Source organism: Mesoplodon bidens, assembly GCF_964165515.1.
Source record: "Mesoplodon bidens genome assembly, chromosome: 2".
In the NCBI taxonomy this organism is placed as follows: Eukaryota; Metazoa; Chordata; class Mammalia; order Artiodactyla; family Ziphiidae; genus Mesoplodon; species Mesoplodon bidens.
The window spans coordinates 72706757-72727465 of record NC_138177.1 but is presented as its reverse complement, the minus strand read 5'-3'; the positions used below and the strand labels follow the sequence as shown (position 1 = coordinate 72727465).

Sequence of the window (20709 nt, the reverse complement as noted above, 5' to 3'; positions counted from 1 at the left end):
TAGGCGAATGGCAGAGGATATTGAGGCTGGTGGCTCAAAGGCTCATAGAACAGAAGCAGTCTCCCCTTTCTCCGTATTTTGTCTCCCAGGCCGAGAGATGAGGAAAACAGTGACATACATGAAGCCCAAGGAATGCCAAAGCCTTGACTTCGGCTTCCTGTTCCCCGGCGGGCAGCAGAGGATGGCGGAGCCGACCCAGAAGAGTAAGAGCCTCTCCAAGCAAAGTCTAAGCTCTCAGCTGTCCTTGCTCCTCTACTGGGTATGTCCAAACCAAGACCTCTGGAGAAGTCACGTGGTGCTCAGAATGACCGCTGCTCCAGCTGCAAGTGGCAGCAGCCCCTTCCCCAAGGTGGTGCAGCCTCTGTCCAGGCCCTTTGTTTAGGGACCAGAAGGCCCCCCGAGGGTTCCACTGGGTTTCCAGTCATCTGTAACTTAGGCCCTGGACAGCAGAGATTCGGAGTCATAGGCTGCAAGGGGCACTGAGTCATGAGGGATGGGCTCTAAGGCTGGGAAAAGAGGAGGGAGAGGGTTCCTGGCCATGGGACTGAGAAGAGGGCTTGGGATGGTCTCAGCCAGGCTCTGCTTCCTTTATGAGCTTCCATAGACGAGATCAAGGCAGGAGGCTAAGGAGAAGGCGGCCAAACGGAAACGCTAACGCCAAAGCCAGAAACATAACACAAAAAGACATCGCTGAACACACAAAGGCACTTAATCAACGCTTGCCTGATGAATGAAGATGAGACACCGGACAATGGGGGTGGGCACACTGGTGAAGCAGAAGAGGGGTGCTAAGGACCATAGGGAATAAAGTCGGGCTACGCTGAGACCCAGGGATCCTGGACCCCACCCTACCCCCCACCCCCAACCCAGCCACACCTGTCGGGTCAGGAGAGAAAGACAAGCAGAGACGGAGGGGGGAGTGATGCAAACAGACGGGCATTTGTGCAGGCGAACAATAGCTGTGCCAGGACTCCCTGCCCTCCTGGCACAGGGCAGGCCGGCTGAGTTGGGAGGGGGGCAGCTGCTGCCTGCAGCCCCTCCCCCACCCTCCCCCAAGGAGACATAAACAAACCCAGAAGGGTCCAGCCAGTTCCTCTCAGCCATTTCTCTGACCAGCTCCAGGAACCATGACCAATCTGCTCTCTCAAGCTCCTAGATGATACTTCAAAACACAGACTGACGCTAAGAATGGAACTACTTCCTCGCATCCAGAGTGCAGTGAGCCCCCTACTTTGGTGGCCATAATTCAAAACAGTGACACAGAGCATCTGGGGAAAGGCAGACGGACACAGACACACACGCACACCAACACACAGGTCATGTGCACGCATGGGATTCATTGCTTCAGATCTGTCCTCTCCCCGGCTCCAAGCTCAGGGTTCCAGGGAAGCCAGAGGGACTGAGATTGGACCCCTCTTTAAATCCCTCGGGCAGCCCTGGCAGGTCCTTCTCTAGGCAGCATCCAACCCCCTGCAGTCACTCAGTGACTTCCTTAAGCTTTTGGCTCCCTTCCCCCATCCTTGCTTCTCCCCCTCCCCTCAGCTCTTTCCCTAACCTCCAAGAAAGGCCCCTAGAATCTTTTCCTATTCCCCCAAAAGTCTCAGCCTCCTGGGAGACCCCCCAATCCCTCAACTTCCCCTGCAACCTACCAGCACTCTCAGCTCCCTCCAGGGCTCCCCCAGCCCTCTTCTCCAGCTCCAGTTCTAGTCCTGCACACAAAGCCAGCCATCTCTCCAACACTCAGAACAAAGAAACAGTCTCTCTCCTTTCTCCCCACCACACTCCAAATCTGGGGTCCTTGAGATTCCAGGGACACCCCCCTAGCCTCCAGGGCCATCCCTGATCCTCTGGCCCCTGCCCCCTCCTAGGCAGGAAAGGACCCTTTGTTCTGAGAGAGGAGACAGTTAGGGTTTGGGGGGAGGAGGGAGGGAGGAACAGGGGATGAAAGAGAGAAAGGGACCTCTGGGGTTTGGGGCCTATGGAGGTAGGAAGAAGAGCAGAGAGAATGAGGGGGTGAAGGACTGAAGATAGCCTGAAAGAATAGAAATGGAGTGAAAAGAGAGAGGAGGCATGAGGAGGGGGAGCTGCACAGAAAGATTCTAGGAGGATGGGAAGGAGAAAGGGACAGGTTCGACTTAAATTCCTCCTACTTCAAGGAGGTCCCGGGGAGGAAGGCGAGGAATGGGGGGGGGGGGTCAGGACATAGCTCTGAACCATCCCCCCAGATAGGTAGCAGGGGAGACCATCTTCCTCAAATTATCTCGTTTCCAGCGGCCCCCCTCTACTTCCCACCGCAGTATAAAAAGAAAGGAGACAGCTGGTGTGCTTGGGGGAGGGGGAAGAGGGGATCCAGGGTTTGTTGGCTAAGAATCAACTCCCCCCTTCTGTAACCACAGCTTTCCGGAGGTGGCCCTCCCCTTCCGACCAGCCCAAACTGACAACCAACCTCCTCCAGTGGCCTCTCTGCCCTCTCAGATCTACCCACTCAGCCCCTCACATCCCCACCCCCAGTCAGACTCCCAACCCCCCCAAAACCAAGGCCAGCCCCAGGATAGAAAAAGCCAAGCTTTTAGATTCCCAGTCCCCCCAACTACCAAAAAAAAAAAAAAAAAAAAAGGCATGAGGACCCAGGTATCTGGCTCCCCAACTCCTCCCAATAACGGAAAAGGGACCCGAGTATCTAACTTCCCAGAACCCCTGTCTATAGCCCCTCCCCAGGTCTGCCCCTCGCCGGTGCCCCCATGGCTTTCCCTTTTAGGGTGGAACCAAATTTCCGTGGTTTCAAAAATCCTCTCCACCCGCCTTGGCTCTGCTCCAGGGTCTCAGCTCAAACGGTTGAAAAATAAACAGACTTTCATAGCTGGGGCCTGGCCTGGCGCAGGGTTGAGAAGAGCCTGTCTGCCACCCCACTGTTCCACTGCACTTCAGCCATCTCTCCTCTGGCCCTCTGTTTGTCTTAAGCCCTACCCAGATCCCCAGTTGCTTTCCTGTTAGCAGAATCTCATCCCAACCCCCGAAGGAAAAGTTCCAGGATGGAACCTCTCCCAACTTAGCCTCTAGATAGGTAGCCAGGCTAGGAGCTAGGAGGGAAGTGTGGGAAGGGGTTTCCACCATCTCTGAGGACTCCAAAAGGGTACTGCTCCCATGCCGGTAGACGGTGATGGTGATCAGCATAGGCTGCGCGCCAGGGCAGGACACTGGGATTGGAAAGAGGCCAGAGGTTAAACCAGCTATGGTCTGGGTCTTGGCCTTTCCCATAATGGGTACAGTGTGGGTGCCTTGAGCAGCTGGGAGGTGCTGTCTGCATGCACAACCTTCCTCCCAGCTCTCATTTATTCACCTACAAGTCAGCTTCATCATGTCCTGGGGGCTGAGGTGTGGAGAGGTCATGGCCTTTGGGAGTGGGCCTGGGTACACAGGCAGAAATAAAGGATACTTGGAAAGGAGTGGCCAAGAGCTCAAGATGGGGGTGGGGGCTAGGGTAATTATACATCCAGACTCTTGAAATGGTAGGTGAAAGTCCCAAGATAAAGAGTTAAGAGAGCTGGGGTGGGGAGGAGGGATGAGGGCACAGTGCCAAGTGGGTCAGCCTAAAGGTTTCAGGTTGTTTCAGGCTGCAAGGGCCAGGAGCTTGGAAGCTGGTGGGGCAAAAAGGGATGGGGGGGACCCTCTGTGTTTCAGGAACAGGGGTGCTCTGGGCCCCAAGGATGGAAGAAAGGATCCTAGTTACACAAAGACCTCTGCTCCCTTCACCTGAGGGTGATGGCTTGGGGGAAAGTAAGCCGTCCCTAAGCTGTCCTGACCCGTCACCCGCCCACCAGAGAGAAGAACTGAATCACAGCTGGAAAGTCCATCTGCGAGGAGAGGAGGAGCTGACTGCCGTCTCGGAGGGGTGGTGATGGTGGTGGTGATGGTGGGAGGAAGCCGGGAAACCACCCCCTCCCACCCCTCCGCCGGATGGCGGGGACAAAGAGGGAACGACCAAGCCAGCGACTGCAGAGTGGGGGGATACCGAGAGCAAGCCGGTGGGACCCTGGCGGAGGGGGTTCCGGAGAGATTTCGCCGCCCCCACCCCCCGACACACACACCTCCCTCTTCCCGCTCTGTCCCTTACCGGAGCAACTTTCTTTCACGCGGCCCAAAACACCCGGTCCCGCCAGATCGGAAGCCCCTAAACCCCAGGTCCGCTGGCTCCCGGGATCCCGGCAGAGGATCTGCTCGGAAGCTGGAGGCGCGGGTCGCGTCTACTGCTCCCCCAGCCCCCTCCCCACTCACTCACAGTCCCCACCCACCCCGTCCCGCCGCGTTCCCGGCCGACGCTCCGCCCGATTTTGGCGCCCAGAAAGCAGGCGGGGAGACCCGGGGGCGCTGCGGGTGCCGGAGATAGAAGGGCGCCCTGAGGACCGCGAGCGAGAGGGACAGGGGTTTCAGAGCCCACCTTGCTGGCCAGCTCTTTGCTCCGGTCGATCCGCGCCCGTGTGAGGGATTCGATCCGAGACATAATCCGATGGGGGCGGGGGGAGCCCAGGAGGACGCGGCGCGGACCCTGGCGTCCGGCTGTTTGGGGGGGAGGGCGGGGGAGGGGTCCGACCCGCACGCGTCGGTCTTGGGGACAGGAAGTCTATGACTCCCCTCGCCCAGCACCCAGCGCCAGTTCCTCAAACCCGAGTCTCCACCCCCGCCGGAGCTCAGGAAGGGGGGAGGCGGGGCGGAGGGAGGGCGGGTGCCGAGCGCCGGACGGGACGCCTCGGTCCGTGGAGGGGCGGCTCGCACAAGTACAAGGGGCCGTGGACTAGCTTGCAGGGCCCCTCTGCCTGTTTGCCCTCCAGCGCCGGGCGCCTCTAACTCCAGACGCCCGCCTCCTGGCTTCGGTTTTCCTAAAACCCACCCTGGCCCGCCTCGCAGCCCTCACCCCACCCCTGGTCTTCCCTTTCCCCTCCTCCTCCCCCTCCGCAGTCCATCAGTCTAGAAAGACTCGCGGGCCGGAGGATTCCAGCCGCCCCCAGCTCTCCAGGGAGCCCGGGACCAGTTCCTTCCTGGCCTTCTGGGCCCATCAAAGCAGGCCAGAGCCGCCGACCCCTTTTACGATTGGGGGCAGGCGTGGGGAGAGGGCGGAGAAATCAAAGGGGAACTAAAGGGTGGATCTTTAGAGGGCCTGAAAGGGAAGATTCACTCCTGGAGGTTGAAGAATCTGAGAGGAGAGCATTCTTCCACGAGCCCCCAACTCTCTGGGGCCTTACAAGACCGCCCTCGGCCCATCCTCTTCCCTCCTACCTCTGCCTCCACTGACTACTGGGGTGGTGGAGGGGAGGAATTCACCACTGTTACAGAAGACTAAGAAGCTGAGGAAGTCCTTCCTTGTGTCTAACCCCAGTTCCCTCTGTTTCAAGTTAGGCCAGAACCAAAAGACCAGCAAACAGCCTTCCCCAGTCAGGGACAGTTGGAGTATGGCCATTCTCTCCACAAGAAGGAGGGGTGGAGGAGGACATTCTTTCTGGACACTCTGCCCCAGTCTGAGGCAACTTCCACCTTTTGGGGAAAATTCCTCCTCCACCCTAATTATAATCACTCACATTGAAGTTCATTTCTGCCTCTCAGGGTCTCCCATGTCTCTGGGAGAGACAGAAGTACAGAGAGTCCTGGGACAGCGCATCTTACGTTTGCAGGGTCCTGCCTGATTTCTGGTCCCCAAAGGTGTGGAGGAAGGAGGGAGGGAGAGGAGGCCCAACCCAGACCCAGCGGTTCCCTGCCCGGGTTCAGCAGCAGGGCCTGGCTGCAGGTTTCAAGCCCAGCTCAGCACTCTTGTAGGTGCCAATTTTAGCTTCTGCCACTATTTTGGGCTCCACTGCCTGACCACTGGCTGAGCTAGTTGGGCTCCTCACCACCACACTGCTCCTCTGGCTTCCCCTCCTGCCTAGCAACTCCTTCACCTCCTTCTTCACCCATTCCCCTGTTTAGGATCCTTATATAGCAAAGACCAGAAAAAAAGGAGAGAAAATAACCATGCCCAGTTCTAGGCTGGATGGAAATTAGAAAGCAGAAAGGACTTTCCCAGAGCCATGAGGGAGGCTGACTCCCCCAGGCTTGTACCTGCAGGGGAGACCTACAGGAAGGCCCTAGGAACTCCCCCAAACCAGCAGTCTTGAGGCTCCTCGGCCCAGAACCCCAGACTTACCTCCCCACAGTGGGCAGCCAGGGCTGAGGAATGTACTAAATTTAAAAACAGACCGCCAGAAGCCGGAATCCTGGCCCCACAGCTCCACCCACTAGGGGCCCTGAGACAAGGGGTAGGCTGAGACCTCGGCTTTTCTCCCAGGCCTGGGGTGGGAGGGTGTTTCAAGCTAAGGATGGAATCTTAAAGGGCCAAACTCCAGTCTGGATACCCAATAAACCCAGGACCTGAATCCCAGAGTTATGTGAAGGATCTCAGTCCCCAAACTCAATGTAGATGGTCTCTGTGAAAGGAGAGGACTTAATCTTCCAACCTTCTTCTGTCTCCTACCCCAATCTTCAATATACTGTCCACCCATCTGCTCTTTGTTACCCTGCCTCTCACCCTATGCCCTCTTCTCCCTCTTAAGAGATGAGTAGTAGTAAGGAAGGGGACTTGCGGGGTGGGTGAAGGAAACCGGTCTACCTTTAAGAACACCTGTGCTTTTAGTGAGCTAGGCCTGCAGCTTGACTTAATTTCCATTTTCTGTATCCTCTGGAACAGTGAACCCTTCTCCTTTCTCTTTGGCATCCCCTGCCCCTTCTTCCAAACCACTTTCATCCCAATCCCTGCTCCTCCTATCCAGTGATGCCGCCCAGATTTTCAGAAATTATTTTTTTAGATACACAAAAACAAAAGCCAACCCTGATTTCTGCCAGAATCTAAAAGTAGCCACCACTTTCTTTAGCTCATTTAACTTGACAGATATGTCCCCCACATTTCAGGGGTAGGGAGGCCATCCCAGGGAAGAACATGGTTGTCAGGGTCTTGGCCAGTAGGTGAGCAGAGAAAGCCACAGGGATGCCTGGGCCCAAGTCTTACAGTGCCCAGGAGGAGGTTTGCTTTTCTTCTTATTACTTTGGACCTTGTGTATTCTGGGAGGGGATGATTAAGGCATTATTGACTCCAATGGCCATCCATCAGAAATGGTGGAAGAAGCGAAGAGAGGGGATAAACTATTACGTAGGTTTACTGACAGAAGCAGAGACAACAATATATAGTCAAAGCTCTAGGTTTGTAATACAGCTCCACCTTTTGCTAACTGTGGGATCTTGGGAGAGTAACCTAGGCTCTAAGTTATCTTGTCTATGAAACAGAGATTAAGGGGCTTCCCTGGTGGTGCAGTGGTTAAGATCTGCCTGCCAATACAGGGGACACGGGTTCGAGCCCTGGTCCGGGAAGATCCCACATACCGTGGAACAACTAAGCCTGTGCGCTACAACTAGTGAGCCTGTGCTCTAGAGCCTGCGAGCCACAGCTACTGAAGCCCGCACGCCTAGAGCCTGTGCTCTGCAACAAGAGTAGCCACCCCAATGAGAAGCCTGCACACCTCAACGAAGAGTAGCCCCTGCTGGCCACGACTAGAGAAAGCCGCGCACGGCCAAGAAGACCCAGTGCAGCCAAAAATAAATAAATAAGTTAATTAATTAATTTTAAAAATAATAACAAATGTAAATAAGAGCTTTCAAAACAAAACAAAACACAGAGATTAAAATATTTATCTTTGCCGAGTGTTATAAGAATTAAATGAGATGACCTCTGGAAAAGTGTTTTGTCAACTCTACAATGCTAGTCAAATAGGAAGGAATAAGCTACTTCCTTCTCTCACTGCTTGACTGAGCTTCTCTCCACCCCCACCCCTGGTGTTTACCTTCTTATGGCCCCTATCCTGAGCTGGGAGGAGGGGGAAGAAGAGATCTAGTGATGCAAGCACACACATTCATGAGGGTGGAAGCAAGATGGACCAGGAGATGACAGAGAAGGAAACAGGAAGACAGAACGAGAGTCCTAGCAAGGAAAGGCAGTCGACTGGGACAATGTCCTGACGATGCTTAGCTCTTTCCTGCTGGCTGTCTGGGCTTCAGTCTCTGCCCACTTTCTCCTTCATCCCCTCGCCAAACTGCTAGGCCAAGGGCGGGCAAATGCAGACCAACTGGGATCTGGATGGCCCCTAGACAGCACCGACTTCCTCTACCATTCCCACTGCAGGAAAAGAGGGTGATTCTACTGTCAGACTCTCCTACCCTGAACAGAGAGGCTGTGGGGAAAGGGACTCAGACCCAAGGTCTGGGTGTTGGCTTTGTTCTCTAGAGAGCTCTGCCCCCGCTATGGGAGAGAAGCCTCACTGTGCCCACCTCGCCCTGCTCTCAGACTGCCTGATCTCACACTTCAGCTCCCCGCCTGCAGCCTGCAACGAGAAGGAGCTGAGAACCTGGTTTTGTTTCTGCCCTCCGTGCCCACCCAGAGGAAGGAGAGTCCTGGCTGAAAGGCTGGCAGAGAAGAGAGCACTGGCATTGCCGGTGGGGCCAGGAGGAGCCCAGGCAACCCTACTGGGTGAGGATCCTGTGGTGCTTCCAGGTGAATCGGATGATGTCTTGTCTGGGGTTTCTCTCAATGTTCAGGAGCTGCCCTGGTGGGAAAGTACATGCATACTTGGGGAAGCCAGGAGAGGAAAAGGGGGGAGTGGCTCATTCTGCCAGTAAATGAAGAGAGTGGAAATGAATTCAAGGAGCAGGCAGAGCTCCTAGTTTCACCAGAGCCAGGGGGTTGGTAATAAGGAAGAGAGCAATGTGCCTTCACCTTCCTGGGGTCGGAACTGCACGTGGCCCCACTGGTACGGTGTGCATGCGCTTCCACAATCACACACTTTCCTGGCTTCCACTCTGACTATGGTCTCATTTCAACTCCTTCAACTGCCATATCCACCCATAAAATTATGAGTGTGAAAGCACTTTGCAAACCCGAATACTCTCTGAAGAAGTAAAAAGTATTGCTGTAATTATTACGATTATTATGCCCGATGGTTAAGATTTCGGCTGCCCACCTCTCAGCTATGTGGGGCCTCCAGAGAGGGAGGGCTAGGTCACTCCTCAGCTTCTGAGGCTCCTGGCCCATCTCCCCTTCCAGCTGTCTACAGCTGGCTGCTGAGCTGGAGACATAGGGAAAGCAGAGGAAAGGTGATTTACTGGGACAGAAGGAGGGAGACTGGGAAATATACCATGTTCCCTTAAAACTTGAACCATTGCCCTGAGTCTCTGCCTACCAGGGGAAGCTGGGGAGGGGAGCAGATGGTGAGGGGGAGGGGAAGGGAACGGGGGAGGGCAGTGGGCCCCAGGCCTCCTGCTTCCCCAACTCCTACCTTGGCCTTTCCGGTCATGCCCAAGATGAAGCTGAGGGTCCGTCTCAGGGAGGAGCCTGCCCAGGTGCCTGAGCCCCTTTCCAGTTGGCTACAGCTGCAGAGAGAAAAAGAAGAGATGAAGAGATGGAGACGGAGCTGGAAAAGAACAACAAGATACTCCCAGAGATATGGTGGATGAAGTGCCATGACCAGGGGAGAGAGAATGGGGAGATACGGGGGAAAGACTGAGAGAAGGGTGAGGGAGAGAGAGGAAGGACTCAGGAGAAAGAGGCTCCCACTCCCCTACCTCCTGGGATTTCCTAGATATGGTCACTACAGTTTCCCAGGCCCTTCTATTTATGAGGAAAACTCCAGGCTCCTCCCAGATAAATACAGACGCCCCCTTCCTACCTAATCCAGGCCCAATCTCCTCTTTCATGCTGCTTCCCAACGGAAATGATACGGGGAGGGGGGCTCTCCAAGGGGACGTTTTCCCCTCACAAAACAAGAGTCCTGTGTACGACCCTCCCTGCTGTTTGGAAAGGGCCTCTGGGCCTAACGCCAATAAGGACTGAATTTCCTGGGATTTCATCAGCCCCATCCCATGAGCTAATCCCAAACCAGAGCCAGGAGGATGTGTCAGCTAGAGATTTTCAGGACCACAAATCAGAGCTTGATATCTTAAAGGGCCCATTACTAGCTCACACACCCACACTGTCTTAGAGGGCTGACCCACTCAAATCAGGCTTCAGCTGTAGGAGTCAAATAAACAGGTGCTGATTTTGCATGCTTATTTACATAGATACTATGTAAATCTCCCAGCCTCCACCTCGATTCCTGAACAATATGCCTTCAGCCCCTGCCCTCTCCCCTTGGGGTGCTACAGCCCGTGCCCAGCTCTCCTTAGGGCCACTCCCCATTGGTCGATTATCTCAGCTATCCAAAGCTGGTCCATGGTCCTTGGTCACTGTCTCTCCCTAAGATTGTGCAGCAGCGAATCTGCCTGCTCTCTTTTCTGACACTGACAACAGCAGTCAACCTCCACTCTCTTATTTAACAGACACCCTGGGGTCTATATACTCCTTTCCTTTCCCTGATTTCTTCTTCATCCCATGGAGCCAACAGGAACCTTCTTAGCCTTCCCCAGCCAATGAGAAGAAGGGGAATTCTATGCAGCGCAGGTAGAAGGATATTTGGAGGTCTTTCATAAGAAACGTTAAGGGGAACAATGTTTCAGGAAACAGAGACCCTTGGGGCTACAAAACCCAAGGCCCAGTCCCATTGTCCCTCCCCCATCTGGGGCTTTGAAGGGCTCTGTGTCCCCCAAACTCACCTTTGGCTGAGGTCAGCGGCAGAGGACTGGGACAAATTCCCTGCCAACACAAAAGGAGACGTGAGGTGTCCAGCTAAAGCCAGACAAAGGCGCCCAGGGCTGCCTCCCCCACACCCTCCACCTGGATCAGGTTCCCAAGCTGCAGGTGCTTGTGACGCCATTCCTGAGGGCGGGCACTGGGGAGTAGGGAAGGAGGGCGGCGTCTGAGCAGAGCAGAGCTGAAGAACTTAGGAGCCAGGGTAACAGAGTACCGGCGTGGTGCGGAGAGGGGGCTGAGAGGCCAATGTCTCAGTTCCTTTTCAGTGAATGGCAAGGGCAGAGGAATCACCCTGAGCTCCCAATGCCTCTTCCTGATGACAATGTACGTTGCGGATTACTGTCCTCCATCTCCGGTGACGGGAAGCTAGAGAGCCTCTCTCTGTCCTATGTTCTCCTTCATTGGAAGGAGAGCCTCAGAATACCAAAGTCCTGAATTCAGATCTCTCATTTGAATAAATGCATTTTGGGGTTTCCAAGGGTGTGTGGTTAAACATAATGTAGGACATCTGGACCCTAAACAGCTGGCTCTGAGGAGTGGGCTGAGACAGGCAGAGGAAGGGGCCACACTGCTTTGCTCCCCACTTTTACTCACCAGCTGGATCTGAGCAGCCCAAGAAGTAATTGATGCCACTCATGGATACAGACTTGGAAAGCATGCCAGTGGCCGAGCGGTCCAAAAGGCCAGCAGATGGGTGACAGGAACGCTGACCCTAGAATCATGTTAAGAATCCTCATGCAAAGGTCAGGCTTCATCCATCTTCCCCCCGCAAGGCTCTTCACTTTCCCACAGCAAAGCCCTTCTTCAAGGCCTTCAGGCCTTCTACCCCTCCCACTACCCATATCTGGAACATTCCACTTGAAATAGTTAAGAAGTTATTCCTGCTATTTAGCAGTCATCACTCTGTTGCAACTCAAACCCAGGCTGCCTTAATATAGAAAATATCTTAGAAAAGATTTACCCTGAATTGTTTCCAGAGATGAAAAACTCAATATACAGAGGTCAGGCAGGTAATGAAAAAACAAACACACACACAAAAAAACTGGGGCAGTCTGCGTTTAAAACAATAGGGAGTAGAAATATTCATAAACCCCACACCCAATCTTTCGAAAATCGCTTTTTTTTTTCTCAAGCCTACATGGAGCATTACAAAAACTGGCTACATATCAGTCCATAAGGCAAAATTTAACACATTTCAGATAACCTCCATCAGAGAGATCATAGGAAACAACCCAGAAATCCCTTTTCAGTAGCCTGGATAAAGAATCTGTGGTATATTTATATATAGAAGCATTATTCAACATTAAAAATGAACAAACTACAGTTCACCCAACAATATGGATGAATCTCATGAAAGAACAAAGACACAAAAGATTTATATACTTTGTGGTTACATTCATATAAAGTTTAAAACAGGCAAAACAAATTGATATTGTTTAGACATACAAATAAAGGTGGTAAATCTATAGGGAAAATCGATCTCAAAAGTCAAGAAAGTGGTCCTCTCTGCCAGGAGGGAGAGGGCTATGAATGGGGAGGGACACGGGGGGCTTCTGGGTTTTGGTGGTACTCTTATTTTTTTTTAACCTGGAGTAGTTACATGGTTGTTTGCTTCCTAATTATGCATTACATTGTACATATAAGTTTTATATATTTCTCTGTATCTATGTTGTATTTCAATTTTTTTTTTTTTTTGCGGTACGTGGGCCTCTCACCGTTGTGGCCTCTCCCGCTGCGGAACAGAGGCTCCGGACGCGCAGGCTCAGCGGCCATGGTTCACGGGCCCAGCCGCTCCGCGGCATGTGGGATCCTCCCGGACCAGGGCACGAATCCGTGTCCCCTGCATGGGCAGGCGGACTCTCAACCACTGCGCCACCAGGGAAGCCCTCAAATTTTTTTTAAGTTTTAAACAAATCTCCATAGATTTAGAAATTTTAAAGCACCCTTCTAAATAAACTTACTGGTCAAAGAAGAAATCATTATGGGAATTTAAAGATATTTTATAACAACAATAATGAAAATACTACTCAACAAAACTTGTGGGAGATAGCCAAAATGTATCTCAAGGATAATTTGTCGATTTAAAATGCTTAACTGAGGGGCTTCCCGGGCTTCCCTGGTGGCGCAGTGGTTGAGAGTCCGCCTGCCGACGCTAGGGGACACGGGTTCGTGCCCCGGTCCGGGAAGATCCCACGTGCCGCAGAGCGGCTGGGCCTGTGAGCCATGGCCGCTGAGCCTGCGCGTCCGCAGCCTGTGCTCCGCAACAGAAGAGGCCACAACAGTGAGAGGCCCGCGTACAGAAAAAAAAAAAAAAAAAAAAATGCTTAACTGAAAATTAATGAGCTATGCCAGCTTAAAAGGTTAGAAAAAGAACAACAAAACAAACCCAAAGTAAATAGAAGAAAGGATATGATAAAAGCAGAAATCAATGAAGTAGTAACAAATGAAATAGGATCAATAAAGCCAAGACTTGGGCTTCCCTGGTGGTGCAGTGGTTGAGAGTCTGCCTGCCGATGTAGGGGACACGAGTTCGTGCCCCGGTCCAGGAAGATCCCACATGCCGCGGAGCGGCTAGGCCCATGAGCCATGGCCGCTGAGCCTGTGCGTCTGGAGCCTGTGCTCCACAATGGGTGAGGCCACAACAGTGAGAGGCCTGTGTACCACAAAAAAAAAAAATAAAGCCAAGAGTTGATTTTAGGAACAGGCAAATAAAATAGACAAACCTTTGATAAGGGTGATGCACAAATAAAAGTAGAATGAAAGGGTGGACCTAACTACAGAAACAGTAGTGACTAGAAAGATAATGCTATCTACAACTTAATGCCAGTAATTTTGAAAATGCAAACAAAATAGACAAAATCTTTAAAAAAACAAACAAAATATATATAACTTACCAAAACTGAATCTAGAAGAAATAGAAAGTCTGAATGGTCCTATTAAAGAAATGGAATCAGTAGTTAATCTTTCTATAAACAAAACAAAACACTCCAGGCCAAAACAGTTTTATAGTCAAGGAACAGAGCTTTCAAGGAATAGATTACTGAAATCTTATACAAACTCTTCCAAAGAATAGAAAACAAAACCAAAAGCTTTCCAACTCTTTCTATAAGGCAAGCATAACCTTGATTCTTAAACTACACACAGACCATATGACAAAGGAAAATTATGGCCCAATCTCTCTTATGAAAAGTACAAAAATTCCAAACAAAATATTAGCAAACTGTAATAGATTTTAAATAGCTACAAATTATTTGCAGCTCCTACCATCAAGAAGGAGTCTATTTCTTCACTCAGTCACAGGCTGGCCTGTGACTTGCTACGATGAATAGAATGTGGCAGAAGTAGCATGATGTGATTTTTGAGGCTACACCTCAAGAAAACTTAAAGCTTCCACTCATGCCCACTTGGAATGCTATTGCCACATGAACAAGCCCAAGCCTAAGCCTTCTGGAGAAGCCATGTGGATAAGAACCAAAGTATCACAACGGGCAACCTGCCAACCCACAAGCATGAATATGTCTGTCCTTGACCATCAGCCCTATTCAGCCACCAGACAACTACAGCCACATAAGTGAGTCCAGGTGGAGCCAGCAGAAGAATACCCAGCTGAGCTCAGTCCAAATTAACCACCCATAGAACTGTGAGGGGGAAAAAATGGTTGTTGTTTTAAGCCACTAAGTTTGGGGTTGATCTTTTATGCAGCAATAGATAATTGATGCCACAAATAAAATCCAGTAGTGTGTAAAAAAGATAATCAATCCATCATGAAAAAGTCAGACTTATCCTAAAAATATAAGGGTGGTTTAAGATGAGGAAAATCTTTAAATGTAATTTACCTCAATGACATATTAAAGGAGAAAAAACATAACCAACTCAGTAAAAGCCAAAAAATCATAGGATAAAATCCAACACTCACTCATTGTAAAACCAAAGACCTGGCAGTTACAAATGGAAGGAATCTTCCTTAACTGGATAGAGTATCTTTTTTTTTTTTTTTTTTTTTTTGCGGTACGCGGGCCTCTCACTGCTGTGGCCTCTCCCGTTGTGGAGCACAGGCTCTGGACGCACAGGCTCAGCGGCCATGGCTCACGGGCCCAGCCACTCCGCGGCATGTGGGATCTTCCCGGACTGGGGCCCGAACCCGTGTCCCCTGCATCGGCAGGCGGATTCTCAACCACTGCGCCACCAGGGAAGCCCTCTTTTTTTTTTTTTTTTCTCGCGGTACGCGGGCCTCTCACTGTTGTGGCCTCTCACTGTTGTGGCCTCTTACTGTTGTGGCCTCTCCCTCTGCGGAGCACAGGCTCTGGACGCGCAGGCTCAGCGGCCATGGCTCAAGGGCCGAGCCGCTCCGTGGCATGTGGGATCTTCCCGGACCAGGGAACAAACCCGTGTCCCCTGTATTGGCAGGCGGACTCCCAACCACTGCGCCACCAGGGAAGCCCTGGATAGAGTATCTTCTAAAACCTTACAGCCAAAAATCGATTTCAATGGTGAAGCATAAGATGCACTCCCTCTAAAATCAGAAACAAGACAAGGATAGCCATTATCAACATTTCTGTTCAACACTGCAATAGAGCCCTGGCTAAGCACACACAGTAGGGCAAGAAAAAGAAATGAAAGAAATAAATATTGAAAAAGAAAAAAGTAAAGTTCATTTAAAGATGACATATGGGCTTCCCTGGTGGTGTGGTGGTTAAGAATCCTCCTGCCAATGCAGGGTGACATGGGTTCAAGCCCTGCCAAGGCAGGGTGACACGGGAAGATCCCACATGCCGTGGAGCGACTAAGCCCGCGTGCCACAACTACTGAAGCCTGTGTGCCTAGAACCTGTGCTTTGCAACAAGAGAAGCCACCACAATGAGAAGCCTGCGCACCACAAGGAATAGTAGCCCCCACTCGCCGCAACTAGAGAAAGCCCGCGTGCAGCTACGAAGACCCAACGCAGCCAAAAATAAAAATAAATAAATAAAATTTAAAAAAAAATAAAAATAAAGATGACATAATTATCTACTTAGAAAAGCCAAAAAATCCACAGATAAATTGTTATAACTGAAAAAAAAGAGTTTAACAAGTTTAAATAACTATAATTAATTAAATTGCATTTCTATAAACCAAAAATAATTATAAAATGTAATTAATGTAATTTAAATATAAGAAAGCATTTATAATAGCAACAAAATATATAAGGCACATAGAAATAAATCTAATAAAGATTGACAAGACCTGTATGAAGGAAATTAATACTTTGTTAAAAGACATATTTTTTTAGAAAGCCTAACAAAATAGAGATATTATTTTTCATGGATAAGAAGACTCAATATCAGAAAGAAGTCAGTTTTTCCTAAATTAATCTTTTTTTAAATTCATCCGCCAAATATTTTCATGTTTTATTTATTTTTTTTAACATCTTTATTGGAGTATAATTGCTTTACAATGGTGTGTTAGTTTCTGCTTTATAACAAAGTGAATCAGTTATACATATACATATGTTCCCATTTCTTTTCCCTCCTAAATTAATCTTTGAATTCAGTACAACCTCAGTCAAAATTCAGCAGAATTTTTCATTTTTAGAAATTGATAAGCTAATTCTAAAATTCACATAGAAGTGCAGAGACTTCCCTGGTGGCCCAGTGGTTAAGAATCTGTCTTCCAATGAAGGGGACGCGGGTTTGATCCCTGGTTGGGGAACTAAGATCCCACATGCTGCAGGGCAACTAAGCCTGCGCACCGCAACTACTGAGCTTGTGCACTCTGGAGCCCATGTGCCACAATTGGAGGACCCTGCACTCTGTGATGAAGATCCCATGTGCTGCAACTAAGACCTGATGTGGCCAAATAAATAAATATTAAAAAAATAAAATAAAATTCCCATAGAAGTGCAAAGGACCTAGGATAGCCGAGATAATCTTAAAGAAAAATAATAAAGTTGGAGGACTTACACTACTACATTTTTAAGACTTACAGTAAAGCCACACTAATTAAGATAATGTGATACTGGCATAAGAATAGACAAATAGATCAATGGAACAGAGAACAGTCCTCAGAAATAGACTCACACAAATATAGTCACTTGATTTTCAACAGTCACCACAGCAATTCAATGGGGAAAGTAAGTTTTTTAATGAAGCAACTGTATATTTACATGGGGAAAAAACCAAAACCTTGATTTCTTCCATACACAAGAACCTAGATAAATCACAGGCCTAAACATGAAAGCTAAAACTATAAAGCTTCTAGAAGAAAATATCGAAGAAAAATCTTCACATTCTTGGGGTAGGCAAGATTTCTTGAACATGACCAAAAGCACTAACCATTAAAATAATCGATAAACTGGACTTCATCTAAATTAAAAACTCACACTTATTAAAATACACTATTAAAGTAAAAATGCAAGTCAAAGATTGAGAGAAGATACTCACAATACATATATCTGACAAAGGACTCAGATCCAGAATATATAGAGAACTCTTACAAATCAATAAGAAAAAGACAAGCTGTTTTAAAAATTGAGCAAAAGACTTGAACAGACATTTCACAAAAGAAGATATTCAGATGGTCAATGAGAATATGAAAAGGTGCTCAATAAAATTTTTCAACAGGGACATGCAAATTAAAACCAAAATGAGACAATTCTAAAACACCTACCAGAATGGCTAAAATTAAAATCTTGACAGTAATAACTTATAATAGAAAAGAATCTGAAAAAGAATCTATATCTATATCTATATCTATCTATCTATATATATATACATATAACTGAATCTCTTTGCTGTACACCTGAAACATTGTAAATCAACTATACTTCAATAAAAATTAAAAAAATTTTAATTTAAAATCTTGACAAAAAAAGTATAATATACCTAAGAGTACATCTAATATATATCCACAAACTCTGTATGGAAAAAAATTGATAAAACTTTATTAAAAGACATTAAATGAAGACGTATACTATTTTCATGGATGGGTAGGAAGAAGCAATACTGTAAAGATGTCCACTTTCCCTAAATTAATCTTTAGAGTCAATGCAACTCCAACTAAAATCTCAAAAGTGTTTTTTAATACATGTTTTGTATGTATGTTATACTTCAATAAAAATGCTCTTTTTAAATTAAGAAACTCTGTTTCTTTAAAGACACCATAGGAGAAGGAAAAGACAAACCACTTTTCTCAATCTTTGAGAAAAGATCATTGTAACACATATAACAACAAAGGATTAGTATTCAGAATATGTAAAGAACACATTCAAAACAATAAAGAAAAAACCCTCAAAGAATCCAATAGAAAAGTGGGCAAAAGACATGAAGAGGAATTTCACAGAAGAGGAAACACAAATGACCAGGACACATATAAAAATTGCTCAATTCCATTTGTAATAAGGATAATTCAAATTAAAACCACAATGAGATTTATAACCACTAGATTGGCAAAATTAAGAAATCTGATGACTCCAAGTGTTGGAAAGCATGTGGATCAATGGGAACTCTTATATACTGCTGATGTGGGTGGAAACAGTTTGCCATTATCTTATAAAAATGAACATCTGTGTACACTATGACCCAACAGTTCTACTCCAAGGTATATGCCCCAGAGAAATTCTTGCAAATGAGCACCAGAAGATGGATAAAAGGATGTTCATAATGACACTCTTCATAGTAGTAAAGAATGGAAATTATCCAAATGTCCATCAACAGAAGATTGGAATGAAAATAATTACCTATAACTATTTGCAACACATGGATAAAAATTAGAAACAATGCTGAGTGAAAATGCAAGTTATAGAAAACTTTGTACAATATAACATCATTGTTTTTAAAGTCAGAAACAAACAAAAAAAGAAATAATATATCATTAGGTAATGCTTTGTGTTAAAACTATTTTTAAAAAAAAGTAAGTGAGTGATTAAGAAAATTCAAGATAGTGATTACCTCTGGTGGAAAGGCAAGGGAATAAGAGAAGAGAGGAAGACATAAGTAAAGATAAATGTAATGGTGATATTCTAGGTCTGGAGATGGATGGGTGATTGATTAGGCATTCATTTTAAAATATTATATTTATGACAAATGGAAAAATACAATAGAGAGTACTAGCAACTCTGGCAATCTGGAGGGTACAGCTCCCATCTAAGGACATCTGAATTTTGGAAAGTGTAAACACCATGCTGGCCAAACAAAATAAATTTTGAGCTAGACTTGGCTTGGCTTTCAAGCTAGTCTGAAAGCCCCAGTCTAGTTTAATGAATCTCAGACTTTTGGTCTGTGGACTTTGCTGAAGACTTACACCTATTTGCTGCTGCAGGAAGATACAAAAAACCCCAAACATACAGACAAGGAGAAATTTAAGGGAAGTGCTTAAAGATTAGGTGAAGAGAGAAGAGGAATCAGAACAGGAAGGCATAAAAAGAGAAGAAAAAAAAACCCACTAGAGAAGGGGGGAAAGAAGAAGACATATAATACCAAGAAGGGGGAAGCAGGGAGAAGAGAGAGGTGGAAGAGAGAGAAAGAAGTACAAAGGAATGGAGGGGAGAAGAGAAAAAAGAAACCGTTATCTCCTGTGTGCTAGCCTCTGTACTGGGCACTTTAACACTTTTTTTTTTTCATCTAATAATCACAACTTTAAAAGCCAGTTTTTAGTATCCTGATTTTCAGAAAGCTGAAATAAATTGTTCAACTAGGAGCAGTGTGACTCCAAAATCCTGTTCTTTCTACCGTACCACATTGAATCAGATGTGAGGGAAGACCTACAGAGATGCTGATGGAGAAAAGTGGGAGCTGGGAGAAGATGGGCTTTGCTGCTTCCCTGACAGGCTGTAACAGCCCCCTCTTCTCAACCTCTCTCCCAAACCACAGGCACTTGAACAATGAGGCCGGGTGGGTACCCCTGGCCAGTTAGAGGATGTGCTGGAGGGGAGGTAACCTTAAGTCACTGGGCTTGAGACAGTTCCATGTACAGCTGCCCCTCATTATCCATGGGGGATTGATTCCAGGATCCTGTGGATACCAAAAGCTGAGGATGCTCAAGTCCCTTACATAAAATGGCATAATACTGAAATTCGCATATAACCTGTGTGCATCCTCCCATATATTTTAAATCATCTCTAGATTAATTGTAATACCTAATGTAATATAAATGCCATGTAAATAATTGTAAACACAGTGTAAATGCTATATAAATAGTTGCCAGCATGAGACAAATTCAAGGTTTGCTTTTTGAAAATTTCTGGAATTTTTTTTCAAATGTTTTTGGTCCATGGTTGGTTGAATCCATGGACGCAGAACCTATGCATACAGAGGGCTGACTGTACTCAGGGACTCTTAGCTGGCAAACCCAGTGATATCTCTAAAAGCTTCGTGTATCCTCAGTGGTTTCTGGGTCCTGGTTTGAGATCTTCCCTGTGATGTTCCCTTAAGCCAGAAGGCTGAGCAATCTCTATATCTTTTCTCACTTGATAATCCTATGATTATCTTGTTAGAGAACTATTGTGTTTCAGGGTACCAGATGCCTAGTTTCATCCTACAAATAATAAGTTCATCTCCAAATCTGAGAAATATGGGGTCCACACAAAGAAGTAGTTATAACACCAAGGGGAGCAGGGGCCTTTTAATGAGAGAGGAACAGAGATCACACATCAACACAGAGACACAGACACAGAAAGGAAGGCACAGAGAGTCTCAGAGAAAGAGACAGAGGCAGGATACCAAGAGTGGGGGACAGAGCATACAGACCCAGGAAAGCAGACAGAGGGGTAGAGACACCAGATTCAGATTCCATCAGATGGAGTCAAAGTGATGCCTGGGCACAGAGAGACCGAGCAGCTTGCAGAACAGAAGAGGCACAGAGTGGTGGCTGGACAGGCAAAGGGGCAGGAGAGGGGGAGGAAGGTGGTAGCTTCCATGGGGACTTATCTATCCATACCACGCAGGAGGGTTGGCCACCTTGGTGCTGCAGTTCCAGAAAGGGGTCCAGTTCCTCTTGGCTCTGCAGTAAGGGGGGCTCCTGGGAGCCCACACATC

The 20709-nt window shown here is 47.9% G+C and overlaps 1 protein-coding gene across 9 annotated transcripts in view; it reads right to left on the bottom strand.

The window, feature by feature from the left end:
* ARHGEF2 (Rho/Rac guanine nucleotide exchange factor 2) overlaps positions 1–20709 on the bottom strand; it is a 40705-nt gene extending 19996 nt beyond the window's left edge. For 2 of the 9 annotated variants that reach the window (XM_081219493.1, XM_081219499.1), the window contains exon 1: positions 4439–4669. In XM_081219493.1, the coding sequence (XP_081075619.1) occupies positions 4439–4501 (63 nt within the window). In that variant the 5' untranslated portion in view covers positions 4502–4669. Of the gene's footprint in view, positions 1–4114; positions 4137–4438; positions 4670–6175; positions 6261–9350; positions 9445–9636; positions 9659–9740; positions 9878–10662; positions 10703–11293; positions 11412–20611 lie in introns of those variants that run through there. The other 7 variants (XM_081219497.1, XM_081219500.1, XM_081219492.1 and 4 more) reach the window with 6 other exon arrangements.